The sequence below is a fragment of the Oratosquilla oratoria genome, chromosome 19 (genome assembly GCF_046742065.1).
Source record: "Oratosquilla oratoria isolate Oo_2021 chromosome 19, ASM4674206v1, whole genome shotgun sequence".
Taxonomy (NCBI): Eukaryota; Metazoa; Arthropoda; class Malacostraca; order Stomatopoda; family Squillidae; genus Oratosquilla; species Oratosquilla oratoria.
The window spans coordinates 9,318,983-9,337,724 of NC_134795.1; the positions used below are offsets into that span (position 1 = coordinate 9,318,983).

General features: G+C 41.9%; 1 protein-coding gene across 1 annotated transcript in view; it reads right to left on the reverse strand.

Annotated features, from left to right (window-relative positions):
* Nucleotides 1-1,151: 1,151 nt before the first annotated feature.
* The window catches only part of LOC143035717 (kinesin-like protein KIF14), a 74,035-nt gene continuing 56,444 nt past the window's right edge, over nt 1,152-18,742 (reverse strand). The window contains exons 22-29 of the mRNA XM_076202602.1: nt 17,084-17,243; nt 15,027-15,211; nt 13,310-13,537; nt 12,805-12,946; nt 8,097-8,223; nt 5,873-5,960; nt 3,391-3,547; nt 1,152-2,504 (exon numbers count right to left, since the gene is read on the reverse strand). Of these exons, the coding sequence (XP_076058717.1) occupies nt 2,035-2,504; nt 3,391-3,547; nt 5,873-5,960; nt 8,097-8,223; nt 12,805-12,946; nt 13,310-13,537; nt 15,027-15,211; nt 17,084-17,243 (1,557 nt within the window). The 3' untranslated portion in view covers nt 1,152-2,034. The remainder of the gene's footprint in view (nt 2,505-3,390; nt 3,548-5,872; nt 5,961-8,096; nt 8,224-12,804; nt 12,947-13,309; nt 13,538-15,026; nt 15,212-17,083; nt 17,244-18,742) is intronic.

Consider the following 18,742-nt stretch of genomic DNA (forward strand, 5'->3'; position numbering starts at 1 on the left):
CCTTTACTCTTTTTTAGGAATGTCCCCTGTGGGGCTACAGGGAGAGGGATGCCTGGTCCCAATCCCCGTCTTGTTTTTCTCGCCTCTTACAATCCAAGTGGGAAGACTTGGTGGCAGCATTCTTTTCCCCCACCACAGGGTAAGTAAAACAAGGAAATGAAATTCAGAGAAATGGAACAGGACAGCAATAAGGGGTTGGGGGACAGCATAACGGAGGGACAGTAGCAGCATAATAAAAAATATTTTATGATATACCTTTATACATACATACATATACCAAGGCTTTTTCCCCCTTACAAGGGAGGTAGCCAAAAAAGAAAAAGTCATAAAACCATTCCCACCCATTCCATTCCATACACCTTTATACCCACCTAGAAATCTAAGGTTATAAATGCTTACCCATGCAATGTTACATCATAGATGATTACCCATGTAATATATAGAAACCTTAATCCATATGTATGCCCAAGGTAATATGTATTTATAGTAAGCTCTTGCCAAACAACACCAACCCTGTACTGAAAATGCTGGGTCAACACTTTGACTCAAGCGGGATCTACGAAGTGTAAGGACCAGCAGTCTGTAGCAAGGATACTCCAACCTGGAGGCCCCATTTGTCATTGTGACAATTTACAATAGATGTACATTTAGTACTCAAGGGTTTCATTACCCCAGACACCACCAAACTATTACACAAATACATACATACATACATATACCAAGTGCCTTTTCCCCCTTACAAGGGAGGTAGCATAAGTCAAAGGTACAAATCCACTTCCACCCATTTCATCCCCTTACACTTCACTCGCATTCCCCACTCCGCCCTCCCTCTTTTCTTGGCTCCTCCTGGATGATGGGTCATTACACAGATAAGTATATATGTAAAAGGTACATACATACATACATATACCAAGGCTTTTTCCCCCTTCCAAGGGAGGTAGCCAAAAAGGGAAAGGCATAAAAAACACTCCCACCCATTTCATCCCTAAATACACTCCACACCCCTCCCACCCTCCCTCTCATCTGAGCACCTCCTGGATGACGGGTCATCCCTGCACCCTGCCCACCGCCCTGGGTCAGAAGCAGTGTCGCAAGACACAGTACATCCACAGCAAGGCCGCTGGTAAAAGGTAAAAAGAAAAAATAACATATATATCTATATATATATATGTGGTTTATTTGTGGCAATAATTTTTTACATGTTTAAATTAAGCAAGCATAAAATGTGATGGCAATGAATTGATATTAAAATGCAGAATAAATTAAAGGACAAAAGAGTGATACAAAACCAGTAAAATAGATGGTAATATACAAAGTGTCAGGCACAAATACTATAATTCCTAGAAATCCTTTACTTTCCAAGATCAGTCACTACAGTGCAAGAAACCTATTCTCATGGAATACATAAAATTGGTAGTAACACATTAAAGCAAGTCTAACTTTAGTGTTCATTGATCTGTTTACTTAACCTACTATTCACATACATTAAAAAATCAATGGAAATCAATCATTGCCTCGAGTTCCACTAAGTGGAAAACACACAGCCCAATAATGGCTGCAAATGGTCCTTGGAACCTCCCATAGATCTCTCTGGAAAGAAACATTAGGCTATTGTCTGTGTGGTATCAGTGTGGAGCTGTTTCTATGTCACTGGCTGAAAGTTGTAGGAAGAGGAGAGCAGTCACCAGTTGTAAGCTCTCCATGTGTGAAAAAGTGTATGAAATACAGCTGAATTTGACAGTAAGAGATCTTGGGCCCAGTCCAGAAACCAAGATTCAGCCCCTCAGTGCTGCACCTCCTGAAGGAGTTGAGTGTGTTGACGGGTTTTGGAAATGGGCAGCTTCGCTGTCTGTCTTGTAGGACCACTACATGCAGATATCCATCACTAGTCCCCACATACATTCCATATGGCACCAGGTGAATAGAGCACTAATATACACATGAAAAAATATACTCTGCTAAAGCTTTCTGCAATTAATCTATTTTTTCTCATATATTCTTCCATCCTAAAGCTGTAATATGAAATGACTACATTTACATGTCAACAGATTCATCAGAATCATATGATCCTAGAATAGAATTGGAACTTATATTGAAACGAACCCTTTTCTCTTCAGCTACTGAAGATACACAAACACTTGTCTTAAGTGAACTTTTCATTTGTGAATATCTGGTGGATAAGGAATCATCATTTTCATTTTTCTTGGCCTCCTGTTGAAGGTAGATTTTGTAACTGATAAGTGCCTTATTAAGGGCTCTTAATGAATGCACAGCACGTCTTGCAAGACCCTGCAAATTTTCGAGGAACATTTCAATACTTGCTGCGCTGGAAGTGCTGCACATACTTGAGTCAGAGTCTGTGCTGGGATTGAAGTAATGCTTCTGAATGTAATCAATGGTCTTCTTGACTGAGGTGGTCCCTAAACCAGCATCTTCAATCATATCTGTCAGAGCATCCTGCAATCCATCCACTGCTTTTTCCAACACCACAATATCAACCTGACCTGTAGGCAATGGATAGAATATATATCTAATTACCTTGTCTTGAAATTTCAACGCGAAAAATATATTATGTCAATACAGGTGTGCATATACAATATATGACAATGTATGGAACAATTGGATTCATGAATTGGAATGAATTGGGAAAATTGTTAGAAGACATCAACCTGTAGTGAAGTCATGCAATGAAACTGGAAGAAAGCATTGTCAAAGGATGCAGCAAGAACTGCTCTCTGCACATGTGTGGACACACTCATTTGATCAATGTAGTTTTGGGAAGGAATTATGAGAGACTGATTACAAGTTCAATATTCTTCCATAGTGAGAAAAACTAACACAGTTGAAAAGATTATGAGGATTAATTTCCTCCCATGAGGCTAGACTCCATGATCTAGAGCAAAAACCACAGAGAGAGAGAGAGAGAGAGAGAGAGAGAGAGAGAGAGAGAGAGAGAGAGAGAGAGAGAGAGAGAGAGAGAGAGAGAGAGGGAGGGAGGGAGGGAGGGAGGGAGAGAGAGAGAGAGGAGAGAGAGAGAGAGAGAGAGAGAGAGAGAGAGAGAGAGAGAGAGAGAGAGAGAGAGAGAGAGAGAGAGAGAGAGAGAGAGAGAGAGAGAGAGAGAGAGAGAGAGAGAGAGAGAGGGAGAGAGAGAGAGAGAGACTGTTGAAGGCAGTCAAGGGTTTTTATGTGAATAGCAGTGACTGGGAATGGAGTGAAAGTTGGAGGTAATGTGGGTCTGTGTAATGTTACTATGGCTGTTCAACATGCATATATATGGTGTGATAAGGGAGGTAAATGCAAGAGTTAATTAATAAACTGCCTGGAAGGGCTGCATACTTAATAGCAAAAGAGGTCAAACCATTTTACACTACACCATCAAAACATATGTACCTTGGGAGAGGTTCTGAAGCTGCGTGACAAGATCTACAGCTGCTTTGGTCAGAAGCTTAGCATTCTCTGCAGCATTCTCCATTCGTCCAATCCAGCGTGATATTTCTACCTTCTGTGCCTCTAACTTACCATTACTTTCATCAATGTCTGGAGAAACCTAGAATGGAGATATATTTATCAATACATAAAACAAAGCATACATACATACATATACCAAGGCTTTTTCCCCCTTACAAGGGAGGTAGCCAAAAAGAAAAAGGCATAAAATCATTCCCACCCATTCCATCCCTACTTATTCCATTCCACCTACTTATAAAACAAAGCACATAACAAAAACGAGAGGGATGGCTAAGTCAAAGCATACTTCAGTTAAGTATCCATGATGCAATTGGGGACCAAATTAGAGAAGGAAGAAAAATAGTTTAGGGAGAGGAAAAGTGACAGGATAAAGGAACTACAGTCATGTTCAAGTTCTAAAAACTACAGTTTTCACTACATAAATGTAATGATTGTGACAGTTTTAAGTACTTTTCAATAAATGAACAGATATCACACTATAAAAAACAGAAAAAATGTAAAAATCACAACAAAGTAATGATGTAGCACATAAGTAAAATTAGACTTAAAGCCCACTTTCAGAAAAGTAGAAAGTTCTGTATATTTTAATCACTATCTGTGATCCTCTTCAGCAGACTGAATAGAGATCAAAAGACATGTATATATACAAGGATGAGGTAAATATGTAGGAACCAGGGGAGGATATTAGCCTTGCTATGAGCTTTTCGTAAAAACCAGTGCAGGTATCCTAATCATGATAATTGTTTTTGTATTGATGTTATCTCACAATCTAAATATTGTGGGCTGCATAATCTAAATGTTTGTAAAAATAAGCCCAGAGCAACACTATTTTATCTTGTCCAGATGGTGACTGAAGAAATGCAGGTAACTCCCTATATGTGTGGGCTTTCTGTAAACTGTGAATGACAAACACTCCGGATTTCTTATTGCCAAGATGTCTAGGAAGGATAATTTATTATCTATTTCCCATTCTACTTTGAATTTTATGTTGTTAGCTAAACAATTAAGTTTATCGTGGAATTCTTTATTTATCAAAAGTCATGCTCACTTGCCATGAACTAGAAGTGTTAGGGCTATGAATTAATTTTGCCATGAAACCAACTAGAAGGTGTGCAAAAAAATGAAGTTGAGGATAAATATGGGTAAAAGTAAGGTGATGAGATATACAAGAGGAGAGTATGGCAGCAAATTGGAAGTGACATTAAGGGGGCGAGACTGGAGGAAGTGGATAGCTTTAGATAAAACAGAAATATACAGGCAATACTCTAGTCCACCAGCACTTCCCCCTCCCTTAGACACACATCAAACAACCTCATTAGCCAGTCCACTACTACTGTACCTCCCTTCTTTAAACACTCCACATGACACCCATCCAACCTAGGTGTCTTACCAGCACTCATCATTTTCAAAGCTCCTTGAACCTCATCTTTTCTTATATCTCTTCCATTATCCTCTCCCATCTCCACAATTTTTAGTGCATCTTACTGCCACCAACACTCATAATTTTCAAAGCTCTTGTACTCCATCTCTTCCATTTTCCTTTCTTATCACCATCATTTAGCACCTCCCAATGCCACCATCAATCACTCCCTATTCTCCTCCACATTCAACAGCTCTAAAAAATACTCTACCCATCTTCCCCTTACTGCCCCCACTTCCATTAACATCTATCCATCTGCACTTTTTACCTTTTCCTCTCTGGCTGACTAACCTCCCCTTCCTCTCCCAATTTCCTTTCAACACATCTTTTCATTCTTTTCAAAGTTTTGTCACACTCCTAGGCCATTTTATATATGCTCTCCTCTTTGCCTCCTTTATCTTATGCTTTATTCCTCTTTTCTTTATAACTCTAATATGCTTCTCAAGTCCTACTTTGCAACCAATCCCTAAATGCTTGCTTCTTCTCTTCTACTACCATCTTCACTTCATCATCCCACTACTCACTACCCTTGAATGAGAATGGAAAAATACATACCAAAGGCTTTTTCCCCCTTAATATGGGGGGTAGCCAAAAAGAAAAAGGTATAGAAACCACTCCCACCCATTCCATTCCTAACATATCCCATTCCCCTCCACTCTCCTCCCTCCCTCTTATCTTGGCACCTCCTGGATGACGGGTCATCCCTGCATCCTGTTCACTGCCCTGGGTCAGAAGCAGTGTTGCAAGACACAGCACATCCACAGCAAGGCCGCTTCATAAATTCGGCAACCCATACAACATATTTGGAAAACAAGACGACACAAAAGTTCACCTTGAGTGAGGAGAGTGCAAAAAAGATAAAAGTGGGGAATGAGACAGGATAAAAGAACCATGAAAAATTATAATGTAGAAATGAAAAGAGCACAATGAATTTTTTTTAACTTAGAAAAGACTTCCATTGAGGCAGTTGATATGAAGACTTACACTGAGCTTACAAAATTTGGCCAAGAAATTTTCCATCTTAACTGCAGCACCATGAGCAACCACCATAAGTGTAGAGCACTGCACTGACCTGTAAATGGAAAATTTGTATCTGAGTAATCTCAAGAAAACAACAATTATAATGAAAAACATGATAATAATAATTCAACAAAGATTAAAGATTAAACTGAACTAGATACTTAATCATTCATTCACAAAATCAATGAGCCAGGCAGATCCATGAATATTCTATGACAGGAATACTGACTTTGAAATATTTATTATAATAATCTATCATATACCAAGGGTTTCTTCTCCCCTCATAAGGAAGGTACCCAAGTCAAAAGGCATGCACCCATTCCCACCCATTCCACAACCATCCACCACCCTTCTTTCCCTCTTATCTTAGCTCTTCATGAATAAAGGATCATCCCTGGATCTTGCCCAATGCCCGGGTCTGAAGCACTCCAGCATGACACAGTGCATCCCTAGCAGGACTGCATAACTTACACAACAAACCCCATTCTCCATCTCCTCATGCAGAAAATAGAGAATATGGGGAGAAATCTGTTCAGGCTGCATCAAAGTATCATCCATACACAACCATTCTCCACTCACCCCTATCCCCTGCCTTCTCCCTTTCCAGCTCAATAGACATTCATCTCTTGTTCACCCCATCTGTTTATCTCATCCTCAGTCATCCCCTCAAGTTCACTCCTTCCACCTTTGCTTTCCACACCTCTTTTGCCAATCTTTCTTCACTCATTTTTCCCATGTCTCTAAATCAACCCAATAATCTTTTATTGGCCCTATCTGCCAGCTTCTTTTCCACCCCTGCTCTTCTCCTCTTCTCCTAATTGCCCACTCTTTCCAACCTTATAACCCTTCTCATACATCTCAGACACTTTATTTAAATTTCTCCTTTCTGCCTCTCTTAAATTCCAAGTCTCCACCCCTTACAATATTATAGGCACAACCATACATGCGTACATACATATACTTACCAAAGGCTCTTTCACCCTAACAAGGGAGGTAACAAAACAACAAAAGAGTAATATCCACTCCCATCCATTCCATCCCCACATACACCACTCCCTCCCTCTTATCTTGGCTCCTCCTAGAAAAAAGGGAGGGAGGGGTGGTGAATGGGAGTGGAGTATGTAGGGATGAAATGGGTGGGAGTGGAATTATGCCTTTTGAGTTTGGCTACCTCCCTTGTACAGGGGAAAAAATCCTTGATATATGAATGTAGGTGTGGAAGGCAGAGGTAGGAGTGAACATGAGGGAGCAACCAAGGATGAGATGGATGGATGGGGTAAAAGGGGCTTTGGGAAAGAGGGGAATGTCTGTTGAGGAAGGACAGGAGAAGACAGGGGTGAATGGAGAATGGTTGTGTATGGATGATGTGATGCATGAAAGGGAGTGGGTGGGGGATGGGGGTGAGGGAGTATGTGTGAAAAGATAATCTGACACAGCCCGAAGGGATTTCTCTCAGTCTTCTCTTTTTCTGCATGAGGGGATGGAGCAAGGGGGTCGCTGATCTAACAAAATGGCCTTGCTTTGGATGAGCTGTGTCGTGCGACAATGTTTCTGACCCAGGGCAGTGGGTGAGAGATGCAGGGATCATCATCCAAGAGGAGCCAAGATAAGAGGGGAGGGGTGAATGGGAGTGGAATATGTGGGGATGAAATGGGTGGGAGTGGATTTTTTTTTTTTTTTTTTATGTATGTATGTATGTATGTATGTATGTATCCACAATTTACCTTCACCTCTGCTCCTTTTCCTGCCATGTGTGACCCCAAATACCTAAAGCTATCCACTTCCTCCAGCCTCACTTGCTTCCAACTCACTGTCTAATAAAGCGGTTGGGGTACAATAGCTCTGGTTGTTGGACCCTGCACTGCCTTAGACCCCAGTAAACAGGTGCAACAATTGTGTTTTGGATGGGTCTGGCACAGGTATGGGGAAAGTGTATACTTTGACTTGGCCACCTCCCTTAAAAGGAGGAGAAGGCCTTTTGGTATGAACAAATATGTGTGAAGTGGGTGTGTCCTTTGATTCACCCAATCCTGTGAATGGGGGGAAAGGATCTTTGGCATGTGTAAGTATAAGGAAATGTCACTGCAGCAAAGGAATGAACACCCAAAGCTTCTACACCTTTCACTGTCATAATCTGCAGTATATTCTGCCTAATGACAATGAAATTGAAAGGCAGCATTTCTCTTACCTGGCAGTGTCATAAAGAGGTTGATTTAGAAGTGAAGCTGCATCTTCCATGGATTTGTGAGCCTTTTTGACCAATACTTCAACACTGGCACTCATACCTTCAATGAAGTGTTTACACATCTCACCATCTGGATGCCACATGGGAAAACAAGATACAAATTAATTAATGTGAATAAGCAATTGAGTCAAGATCATACATGGTGTGGCACAATAACAAATGAAGTATTGTACTAACAACATACATACATACATATACCAAGGCTTTTTCCCCCTTTCAAGGGAGGTAGCCAAAAAGGGAAAGGCATAAAAACACTCCCACCCATTTCATCCCTAAATACACTCCACACCCCTCCCACCCTCCCTCTCATCTGGGGGAATTCCCTGTGGTGGGGGAAAAGAATACTGCCACCAAGTATCCCACTTGGATCGTAAGAGGCAAGAAGAAAGGGACGGGGAGTGGGACTAGGGATCCTTTTCCCTGTAGCCCCACGGGGCATATATCCTAAAAACAAAAACAACATACACTTAAAATAAATACATAAATAAATGAATATATAATTAATGATGATGATATGGTTTAACGTCACAAACTCCTCCCAACGGAAGGCTAGGACGGTGCCCCTCACAGGGGGCTTTGTAGCGTGGAATTTAATGAACCATGCCCTTAGTTCAACTTCGCCGGTGGCAGGGTTCAAACCGCCACGCCCTCGACCTTTGCCGCAAGTAACGACGCCCTAACTCGCTTGCAAAAGTCTTTGGCCCACTCTCACAGATTTCTCTGGGAGGAAAATTTGGACTGTTGCTTGGGTATTTTAGTGAGGGCTTGTTTCAATGTCACTGGCTAAAAGGAGGGGGAAGAGGAAGAGGAAGAGGAGAACAACAGTCACCAATTGTCAGCTACTCTAATGTGAAAAATGGAAATAAAACAAAGTTGTATGTGAGATATTTTGGGCTCAATTCAAATGCCAAGCATCAGCCCCTTGAGAATGTACCTTCAAATGGAGGTGAAGGTGAAGTGTTGATAGGTTTTTGGAGATGGGTAATATGGATAATGGTTCTCTCCAACATCTACCTCACGAGACCACCACTAGCTGGTTAGTCCCTATATACAGTAAGGGAAGCTGACTCGCCAAGCAGTTTAGAGTATCATTACTCGTGGCAAAGGTTAAGGGGATGGCAGTTTGAACCCTGCCATCAGTAAAGTTGAACCAAGGGTATGGTTCATTAAATTCCCCATCACAATGTCCTCTGTAAGGGTCACTGTCCTAGCCTCCCAATGGAGGTGGGGGTGGGGGGGTTGTGATGTTAAAACATGTCATCATAATTATCATATACAGTAAACCCTGATCATAGCAAACTCTTTAGGGGGAGGGGAGTAAAGGGTCTGACATTATATCCAAAAGTTTATTACAACTAAAAGAAGAAACATGCATTCACAGATTGGTTACAAAACAGGATGTCAGAATCTTATGAGAGGTACAAAGAAAAGAGAAGTAATGTATAAGATAAATGAGGCAAAGAGGAGAGCAGATGTGAATTGGGAAAAGAGTATGACAGAAAATTTTGAAAGTAATAAAAAGATATTTTGGAGGGAAATTAAAAGAGGAAGAGGCAGCAAATCAATTAAAGATGAAAGGTAAAAGGTGCAGATGGTGAGATGATAATGGAAGAGACAGCAATAAGAGGAAGATAGGCAGAGCATTTTAGGGAGTTGCTAAATGTGAAGGAGGATAGGGAAGGAAAGGCAGTTGCAGTGGGAAGCACTAAGAAAATGACAGTGATAAATGAGGAAAATGGAGGAGAAATAAGGAAAGATGAGGTTAAAGCCGTTGTTAAAATAATCAGAGCAAGTAAGACACCTGGACTGGATGGGTGTTATGCCAAGTGTCTAAAAAAGGGAGATACAGTGATGGTGGAATGGCTGGTGGTTGTTTAATGTTTGTCTAAAAGAGGGTAGAATACCAGAGGACTGGAGGAGTGCCTGTATAATTCCACTTAACAAGGGAAAAGGGGACAAGTATGAGTGTCCATATCATCAATATCATGAGTGTGGTAGTTTCAGAAGGATCAGTGTGTTGAGTGTAGTTGGGAAGGCTTATGGGGGGGAGAGGGGTTGATTGAGAAGATTAAGAGAGAAACAGAGGGAGTAATTGGTGAGGAACAGTATAGGTTTAGGACAGGTAGGGGTTGTGTGGATCAGATTTTTGTGGTAATGCAGATTTGTGAAAAAACTTTAGGAAAAAGTAAGGATAGTTTTTGGGCTTTTATGGATTTGGAAAAGGCTTATGACAGGACAGACAGGAAGGCAGTGTGGGAGGTATTACAGATATATGGGATAGGAGGAAAGCTATTAAGAGCAGTCAAGAGCATTTATGTTAGAATTAGAAATGAAGAGAGTGAGTGGTTTAAGGTAAAGGTGGGACTTCACCAGGAATGTGTTATGTTGCCTTGGCTGTTCAATTCATACATGGATGGGGTGGTGCAAGAGGTTAATGCAAGGGTAATGGGCTAGGGATTGGAGACAGTTAAAGAAAATGGAGAAAAATGAGAGATAAGCAAGTTGTTGTTTGCTGACAACACTGCTTGTGGCAGGATCAGAGGAGGGATTAAGGAATTTAATGACTAAGTTTGGAAAGGTTTAAAAAAGAAAGAAGTTGAAGATACATACATACATACATATACCAAGGCTTTTTCCCCCTTCCAAGGGAGGTAGCCAAAAAGGGAAAGGCATAAAAACACTCCCACCCATTTCATCCCCAAATACACTCCACACCCCTCCCACCCTTCCTCTCATCTGAGCACCTCCTGGATGACGGGTCATCCCTGCACCCCGCCCACCGCCCTGGGTCAGAAGCAGTGTCGCAAGACACAGTACATCCACAGCAAGGCCGCTTCATTTAATTGGCGACCCCCCCTCTCCGTCCCCCTTTGCATATAAGGAGAGGACGGGGAGAAATCCCTTCGGGCTGCGTCAAAATTTACTCACACATACTACCCCACCCCCCCGCCCATTTCTCCTCATGCAGTCACAACATCATCCATATACAACCATTCTCCACTCACCTCTGTCTTCCGTCCTCTCCCTTCCTTCCTCAACAGACATTCCCCTCTTCCCCAAAGCCCCCTTCACCCCATCCATCCACCTCATCCTAGGACGTCCCCTCATGTTCACTCCCTCCACATCTGCCTTCCATACCTCTTTTACTAGTCTTTCTTCACTCATTCTTTCCATGTGTCCAAACCATCCTAATATTCTTTCATCAACCCTCTCTCCCAAATCCTTTTTCACCCCTGTTCTCCTCCTCACCTCCTCATTTCTCACTCTATCTAGCCTAGTAACCCCGCCATACTTCTCAGACACCTCATCTCAAACACATTCAAACTCCTTCTCTCTTCTTCTCTTATGTTCCACGTTTCTGCCCCATACAGTGCTGTTGGCACAATCACTCCTTCATACAGTCTCCTCTTCGCATCCATTCCCAAATGTCTATTTCTCATTACACTCTTTAAACCACCAAGGCATTTACTCGCTTCTCTCAATCTACATTCTACCTCCACCTTCACTCCACCTTTTCCTGCTACACTTGCACCCAAGTATCTAAAACTATCCACTTCCTCCAGTCGCTCTCCCTTAATGTTCACTTCCAGTCTACTGCCACTTTCACCCCTTGTACATCTCATCACCTTACTTTTACCCACATTTATCTTTAGCTTTCTTCTATCACATACTCTCCCAAACTCTGCCACCAGCTTCCTCAATCCCTCCTCTGACCCTGCCACAAGCGCAGTATCGTCCGCAAACAACAGCTGGCTCACCTCCCACTTTTCTCCATTTTCTTTAACCATCTCCAATCCCTGACTCACTACCCTAGCATTCACCTCTCGCACCACCCCATCCATGTATAAGTTGAACAGCCAGGGCGACATAACGCATCCTTGACGAAGTCCCACCTTTACTTCAAACCACTCACTCTCTCCATTTCCAATCCTAACACATGCTCTACTACTCACATAAAAACTCTTGACAGCTCCCAAAAGCTTTCCTCCTATCCCATAAATCTGCATAACCTCCCACAGTGCCTTTCTGTCTACCCTATCATAAGCCTTTTCCAGATCCATAAAAGCCCAAAAAACATCCTTCCCCTTTCCTATAGCTTTCTCACATATCTGTCTTACCACAAAGATCTGATCTACACAACCTCTACCCGTCCTAAAACCACACTGTTCCTCACCAATTACTCCTTCTGTTCCTCTCCTAATCCTCTCAATTAAGATTCTCCCATAAGCCTTCCCTACTACACTCAACAGGCTAATCCCTCTGAAATTACTACATTCACACTTGTCCCCTTTTCCCTTGTAAAGAGGAACTATACAGGCACTACTCCAGTCCTCCGGTACTCTACCCTCTCTCCAGCAAACATTAAATAATCTCGCCAACCAGTCCACCATCACTGAACCTCCCTTTTTCAGACATTCTGCATGACATCCATCCAGACCAGGTGCCTTACCTGCTTTCATCATCTTTACAACTGCCTTCACCTCATGTGGGTAAAAGTAAGGTGATAAGATGTACAAGGGGGAGAATGTGGCAGCAAATTGGAAATGAGTATTAAGGGAGAGAGACTGGAGTAAGTGGATAGCTTTAGACACTTTAGACACTTGGTGGGAAAGGGAGGAGTGGAGATAGAGATAGAATCTTTAAGACATACCTGGCTGAAGGTTAGAGATGTCTGGTACAGGCTGTAATGTATAGAGACTGAGCTGAACCAGATGTGCTACCAGCTGTGCACACAGATGCTGGACGTCTTCTCCACTTTCTTGCACTAAACTGTCCACTTTCTTCTCCACACCCTAAATATATGAAAAAGTTTTAAATCAGACCTGAATGGTGAATTAATATAATTAGAGGTTTTTAATGACCAGATATACAAAGAGGATGTTTTTGCTGGTGAGCCAAGTCATTGGATTATGACACATTAATTATGTAAAAAAAAAAAAAAACTGCCCTCTAAGCAGCTAACATTAGAGACTACTTCCTAGTTTTGTTGTGGCTCTGTCTGTTAACTGTCTGAGCTGATGAGGTAATAATAATTGCTGCCCTGAGTTTCATTAAGTGATAAAAATATACTATACAGCAGATCATGAGCCCTAACCTTCAAACACTCAATCATGCCACTGTTTCAAGGTTATAATACTCAATTGAAAAAAACACACCTGGAAGAGCCTTGCCACCTGATTACATATTTTCTTGAGGACTTTCTCAACTTTAGATTGTAAACTTGTTATTTCCTCAGTTAGAGTAACTGTAGAAAGGACTGTATGCAGCTCTTCTGGAAGGCCAAGAAATGCTCGCTGCACAGATGTCAAAAGTGTAGTCAATCTCACAGCCAATTGGTCGTCCGTACGAAAGATAAAGGGTTGATTGATGTAGTCAAGCAAGCCCTGTCGGAAAATACTTTGAAAATGAGCACATGAGAAACACAAATACAGACTATCACTAACAAGTACATTGTGTTGCCCTCATGAATTACCAAGGTGAGTTCAGATTCATTACAAGAATGCACAATTAATAAACTAATTAGCATAATAAAGAGAGAAAATAGTACACCATACATATACACTAAGGGCTTTTCCCCATTACAAGGGAGGTAGCCAAAGTCAAAGGCATATCCACTCCCACCTATTTCATACCCACATACTCCACTCTTATTCACCACCCCTCCCTCACTCTTTTCTTGGCTCCTCCTGGGAGCTGGGTCATTCCTGCATCTCACCCACTGCCCTGGGTCAGAAGTAATGTAGCAAGACACAGGACATCCAGCAAGACTGCTTCATTTAATCAATGACCCACCCACCCCTCTCCATCCATCATGTAGGAAAAGAGAAGACGGGGAGAAATCCCTTCGAGTTGTGTCAAAATATCATTCACACTTACTCTCTAACCCTCCCCATCCCCCACCCACTCCCTTCCATGCATCACAGCATCATCCATACACAACCATTCTCCATTCACCCCATCTTCCCTTCCTTCCTCAACAGACATTCCCCTTTTTCCCAATGCCCCTTTTATCCCATCCATCCATATCACCCCCTCATGTTCACTCCATCCACCTCTGCCTTCCACATTTCTTTTACTAATCTTTCTTCACTCGTTCTTTCCATGTGTCCAAATCATCCCAATGCTTTTTCATCAACCCTATCTCCCAACTCCTTTCCCACCCCTGTTCTCCTCCTCACCCATTCATTTCTCACTCTATCCAGCCAAGTAACCCCTATCATATTTCTCAAGCATTTCATATCAAACACATTTAAACACTTCCTCTCTTATGTTCCATGTTTCTGCCCCATTCAGTGCTCTCGGGATAATCACCCCTTCATGCAATCTCTTCTTATCTTCCATTCCTAAATGTCTATTTCTCATTACATTTTTTATTTCACCAAGGCATTTACTTGCTTATCTCAATCTACATTCTACCTCCACCTCTGCTCCTCCCTTTCCCGCCACATTCGCCCCCAAGTATCTAAATACATCATGGCTACAGAAAAAGCAAGAACATGATTAAAAGTAAGAATAAGACAAACAGCTTGAGCATGACCAACAGTGGGAGAGAGATATATTGAAAAATAAATATAGAGGAAAGGGAGAGCAAAAGAGACAGGGAGAAAAAGAGAAAGTAAGATAGGTAGATACAAAAAGAGAGAGCATGAGATAGACAGAGAGAGCAAGAGAGAGGTAAAGGGAGAGGGAGAGAGAATGAAAGTGGGTGGGAGGGAAGGAGAGAGAGAGTAAAAGGGGGTGGGAGGGAGGGAGGGAGTACATGAAAAAGACAGAGACAGAGAGAGAAAGAGGGGGGAAAGAGGAGAGAGAAAGAAAGAGAGTGGGCAAGTCTTTTCAGAAATTCAAAATACAAAGAATATCTAAGAATTTTACCTTTACTGTATCATGAACATCAGCTGTATTGTTGAGAGCCTTATTTAGTGGTGGGATGTGTGGGCTGGGGTCAAGAAAGGCAAGGAGGGTTTGATGGCAGGACCTGGCCACAATTGCCACTGGAGCACCATTTGCAGAGCTGTTAGATGAGGTGCTTCCAAGGACCAGGCTCTCCCTAAGAATACCTAAATAAAAGGACAAAACTTATTTTCAGACCCACTTAACCATTTCAGTATGAGTCAAATCCTTGTGTGTAGCATCATCTGATAGGTTCTAGGAAAAAAAATAGACATAAAGAGCATTAAAAGTGATGAAAGCTGGTAAGGCACATGAATTAATTGGGTATCATGTGGAGTGATGGACAAAGTAAAGAGTAGCTATAGTTGACTGCCTAGTGAGACTAGTCAATGTGTACTTGAAGAAAGGATGTGTGCCATTGAACTGGAGTACATGTATAGTTCCACTATGCAAAGGAAATGGGGACAAATATGAATGTACTTTTAAGGAATCTGTTATCTATAGCTGGTAATGTGTATGGGTGTTAACTGAGAGGATTATGCAGGGAGGTTGTGAGGATCCTACACCAAGAGGTACATAGCTACAGCCAAAGCCATCGCCATTGCCTGTTGGGGCAAATAACAGTCACTTCCCCATAACTAAGCAAATATGAGACCAGCATGATTCCAACTATGCCATCAATGCAGGGAATAGATAGTAATTGGAAAAAAATTAATGCAGATTTAGGAACAGAAGAGGAAATATATATGGAGCTTTTATAGGAAGCCAAATTTGGAAAAAGACTTTGGCAAAAGGTAAGAATATTTTGGAGAGGGTGTATAAAAGGGTTAACAGAAAGGTATTATGGGATGTGTTGCAGAAATATAGGATAGGGCGAAGTCTGTTGAGGAAAGTCAAAAGCTTTTGTGAGGTGAAGAGTTTGTGCGAGATTAGGTAATGGAGAAAGTGAATGGTTCTAAGTGATGTAGAGTTGCCTTCCTTGAAACCATGTTGATTTGAGGAGGCTGGGATTTCTGATTTTATTTTTGCTTCAAACATTTTTTCCATCATCTTGGATATTGTGGGTACTAATAAGATTGGTCTGTATGATGTTGGGTCCTCTGGGAATTTGTTTGGTTTCAATACTGGCATGATATCACCCTTGCATTTACCTCCCATGCATGAGCACATTGAATAACCGCAGTGACATAGGACAAGAAGACAGGGGTGAATGGAGAATGGTTGTATATGGAGGAGGTTGTGATGCATGAGGTGGAATGGGTGGGGGGATGGTGGGTGAGGTAGTATGTGTGAGCAAAATTTGACGCAGCCCGAAGGCATTTCTCCCCGTCTTCTCCTTTTATGCATGGGGGGACGGAGAGGGGGGGTCGCCGATTTAATGAAGCGGGCTTGCTGTGGATGTGCTGTGTCTTGCGACACTGCTTCTGACCCTGGGCAGTGGACAAGGTGCAGGGATGACCCGTCATCCAGGAAGTGCTAAGATAAGAGGGAGGGTGGAGGGGTGTGGAGTGTATTCAGGGATGGAATGGGTGGGAATGATTTTATGCCTTTTCCTTTTTGGCTACCTCCCTTGTAAGGGGGAAAACCTTGGTATATGTATGTATGTATGTATGTATGACATAGCACAACCCTAGCACACCTCCACCTTCACCTCAAACCATTCACTCTCACCATTCCCAACACTAACACAAGATCTACTATTCATGTAAAAGCTTTTCACTGCTCTGAACAACTTTCCTCTAATCCCAAAAATATGTAATACCTCCCACAATGACTTCTTCATTCTCAATAGCCTTAAGATTAAATAATAAGTTTACTTAAATCTGGTTCATACATTATCTTATCTATGGAGAGAGAAGTACTGTTTGAGTCAAAGTCTTAGGAATTCTACTTTAAGTTTCCTTGCCCCTCCAAAAATTGAAAAAATATATAACATTATAAAAGGAAACTATTGTAATTAGAAGGTTTTGAAAAGAAATTACAACAATCCAAATCTATGATGTTTCACAGACTATAAAAATGGAGACAATTGAACTCACTCCTTCGTCTACTTGATGTTGAGGTTCTGGTGCTGGATTCTACCGAGAAAGAGCCATTGAGTGGGGAGCACTTTAGTTTATTGATGAACCCTGGCACTCTGGTCAGGCATTCATCTCGCTCCCACATCATACTGGTCTCAAACACACTGTCATCATCACCCTGTTGGAGCAAAAGAAAACGTAAGGCATATCAGACATTCAAGGATAAGATTAATAAAGAGACTTAGGGAAATTGGTATGTTATAACACATTTGTAAAAGTTCACTATAAACCCACTATCGGAGAAATAATAACGGAAAATACAGGGAAACTGTATATTTCGACTACTATCTGTAGTCCTCTTCAGCAGAAGAGGACTACAGATAGTAGTCGAAATATACAGTTTCCCTGTATTTTCCATTATTATTTCTCCGATAGTGGGTTTATAGTGAAAGAGACTTATATTAAGAAGTAAGTATTAAGATAGTATTAAAGTAGAGACTGGAGGAAGTGGATAGCTTTAGATACTAGGGTGTGAATGTGGTGGGAAAGAGAGTGAAGATGGAGGCAGGATATAGAGGTGGCTAAGTTGAAAGCACACATCCATTCCCATCCATTACCCTTGTTTCCCTTACATCTTAGCTCCTAGTGGATGAAGGGTCATCCCTGTCTCCTGCTCAATGCCTGGGTGAGAAGCAATGCAACAAGATACACCACATCCACAGCAAGGCCACTTCACTTAACACAGCAACATCTCTATCCCCTCATGCAGAAATTAAAGAAAATAGGGAGAAATCCCTTCAGGATATATACATATACCAAAGGCTTTTTTCCCCCCCTTATAAGGGAGGTAGCCAAAAAGAAAAAGATATAAAAACCACTCCTACCCATTCCATTCCTATCATATTCCATTCCCCTCCACCCTCTTCTCTCCCTCTTATCTTGGCACTTACTGAATGACAAAACATCCCTGTATCTTGCCCACTGCCCTGGGTCAGAAGCAGTGTCACAAGACACAGCACATCCACAATAAGGCTGTGTCATTAAATTGGCGACCCCTCTCTCTGTCCCCTCATGCAGGAAAGGAGAAGACGGGGAGAAATCCCTTTGGGCTGCGTCAAATTATTTCTTACACATACTCCCTTACTCCCCACCCCCCACCCATTCCACCTCATGCATCACATCATCATCCATATACAACCACTCTCCATTAACCCCTGTCTTCTGTCCTCTCCTTTCCTTCCTCAACAGACATTTCCCTCTTTCCCAAAGCCCCTTTTACCTCATCTATCCATCTAATCCTAGGTTGATCCCTCATGTTCACTCCTTCCACCTCTGCTTTCCACACCTCTTATAGTCTTACTTCACTCATTCTTTCCATGTGTCCAAACCATCACAATATTCTTTCATCCACCCTATCTCCCAACTCCCTTTCCAACCCCATTCTCCTCAGCTCCTCATTTCTCACTATCCAGCCTAGTAACCCCTATCATACTTCTCAGGCACCTCATCTCAAACACATTCAAACGCCTCCTCTCTTCCTCTCTTATGTTCCATGTTTCTGCCCCGTACACTATATAAAAATCCTGATGCAACCATCACACTGAAGACACTGAACACCTCATCTTACAACACTCCAACCTAACTATACCCATACAACAACAAAAATGTTTCCTTGAG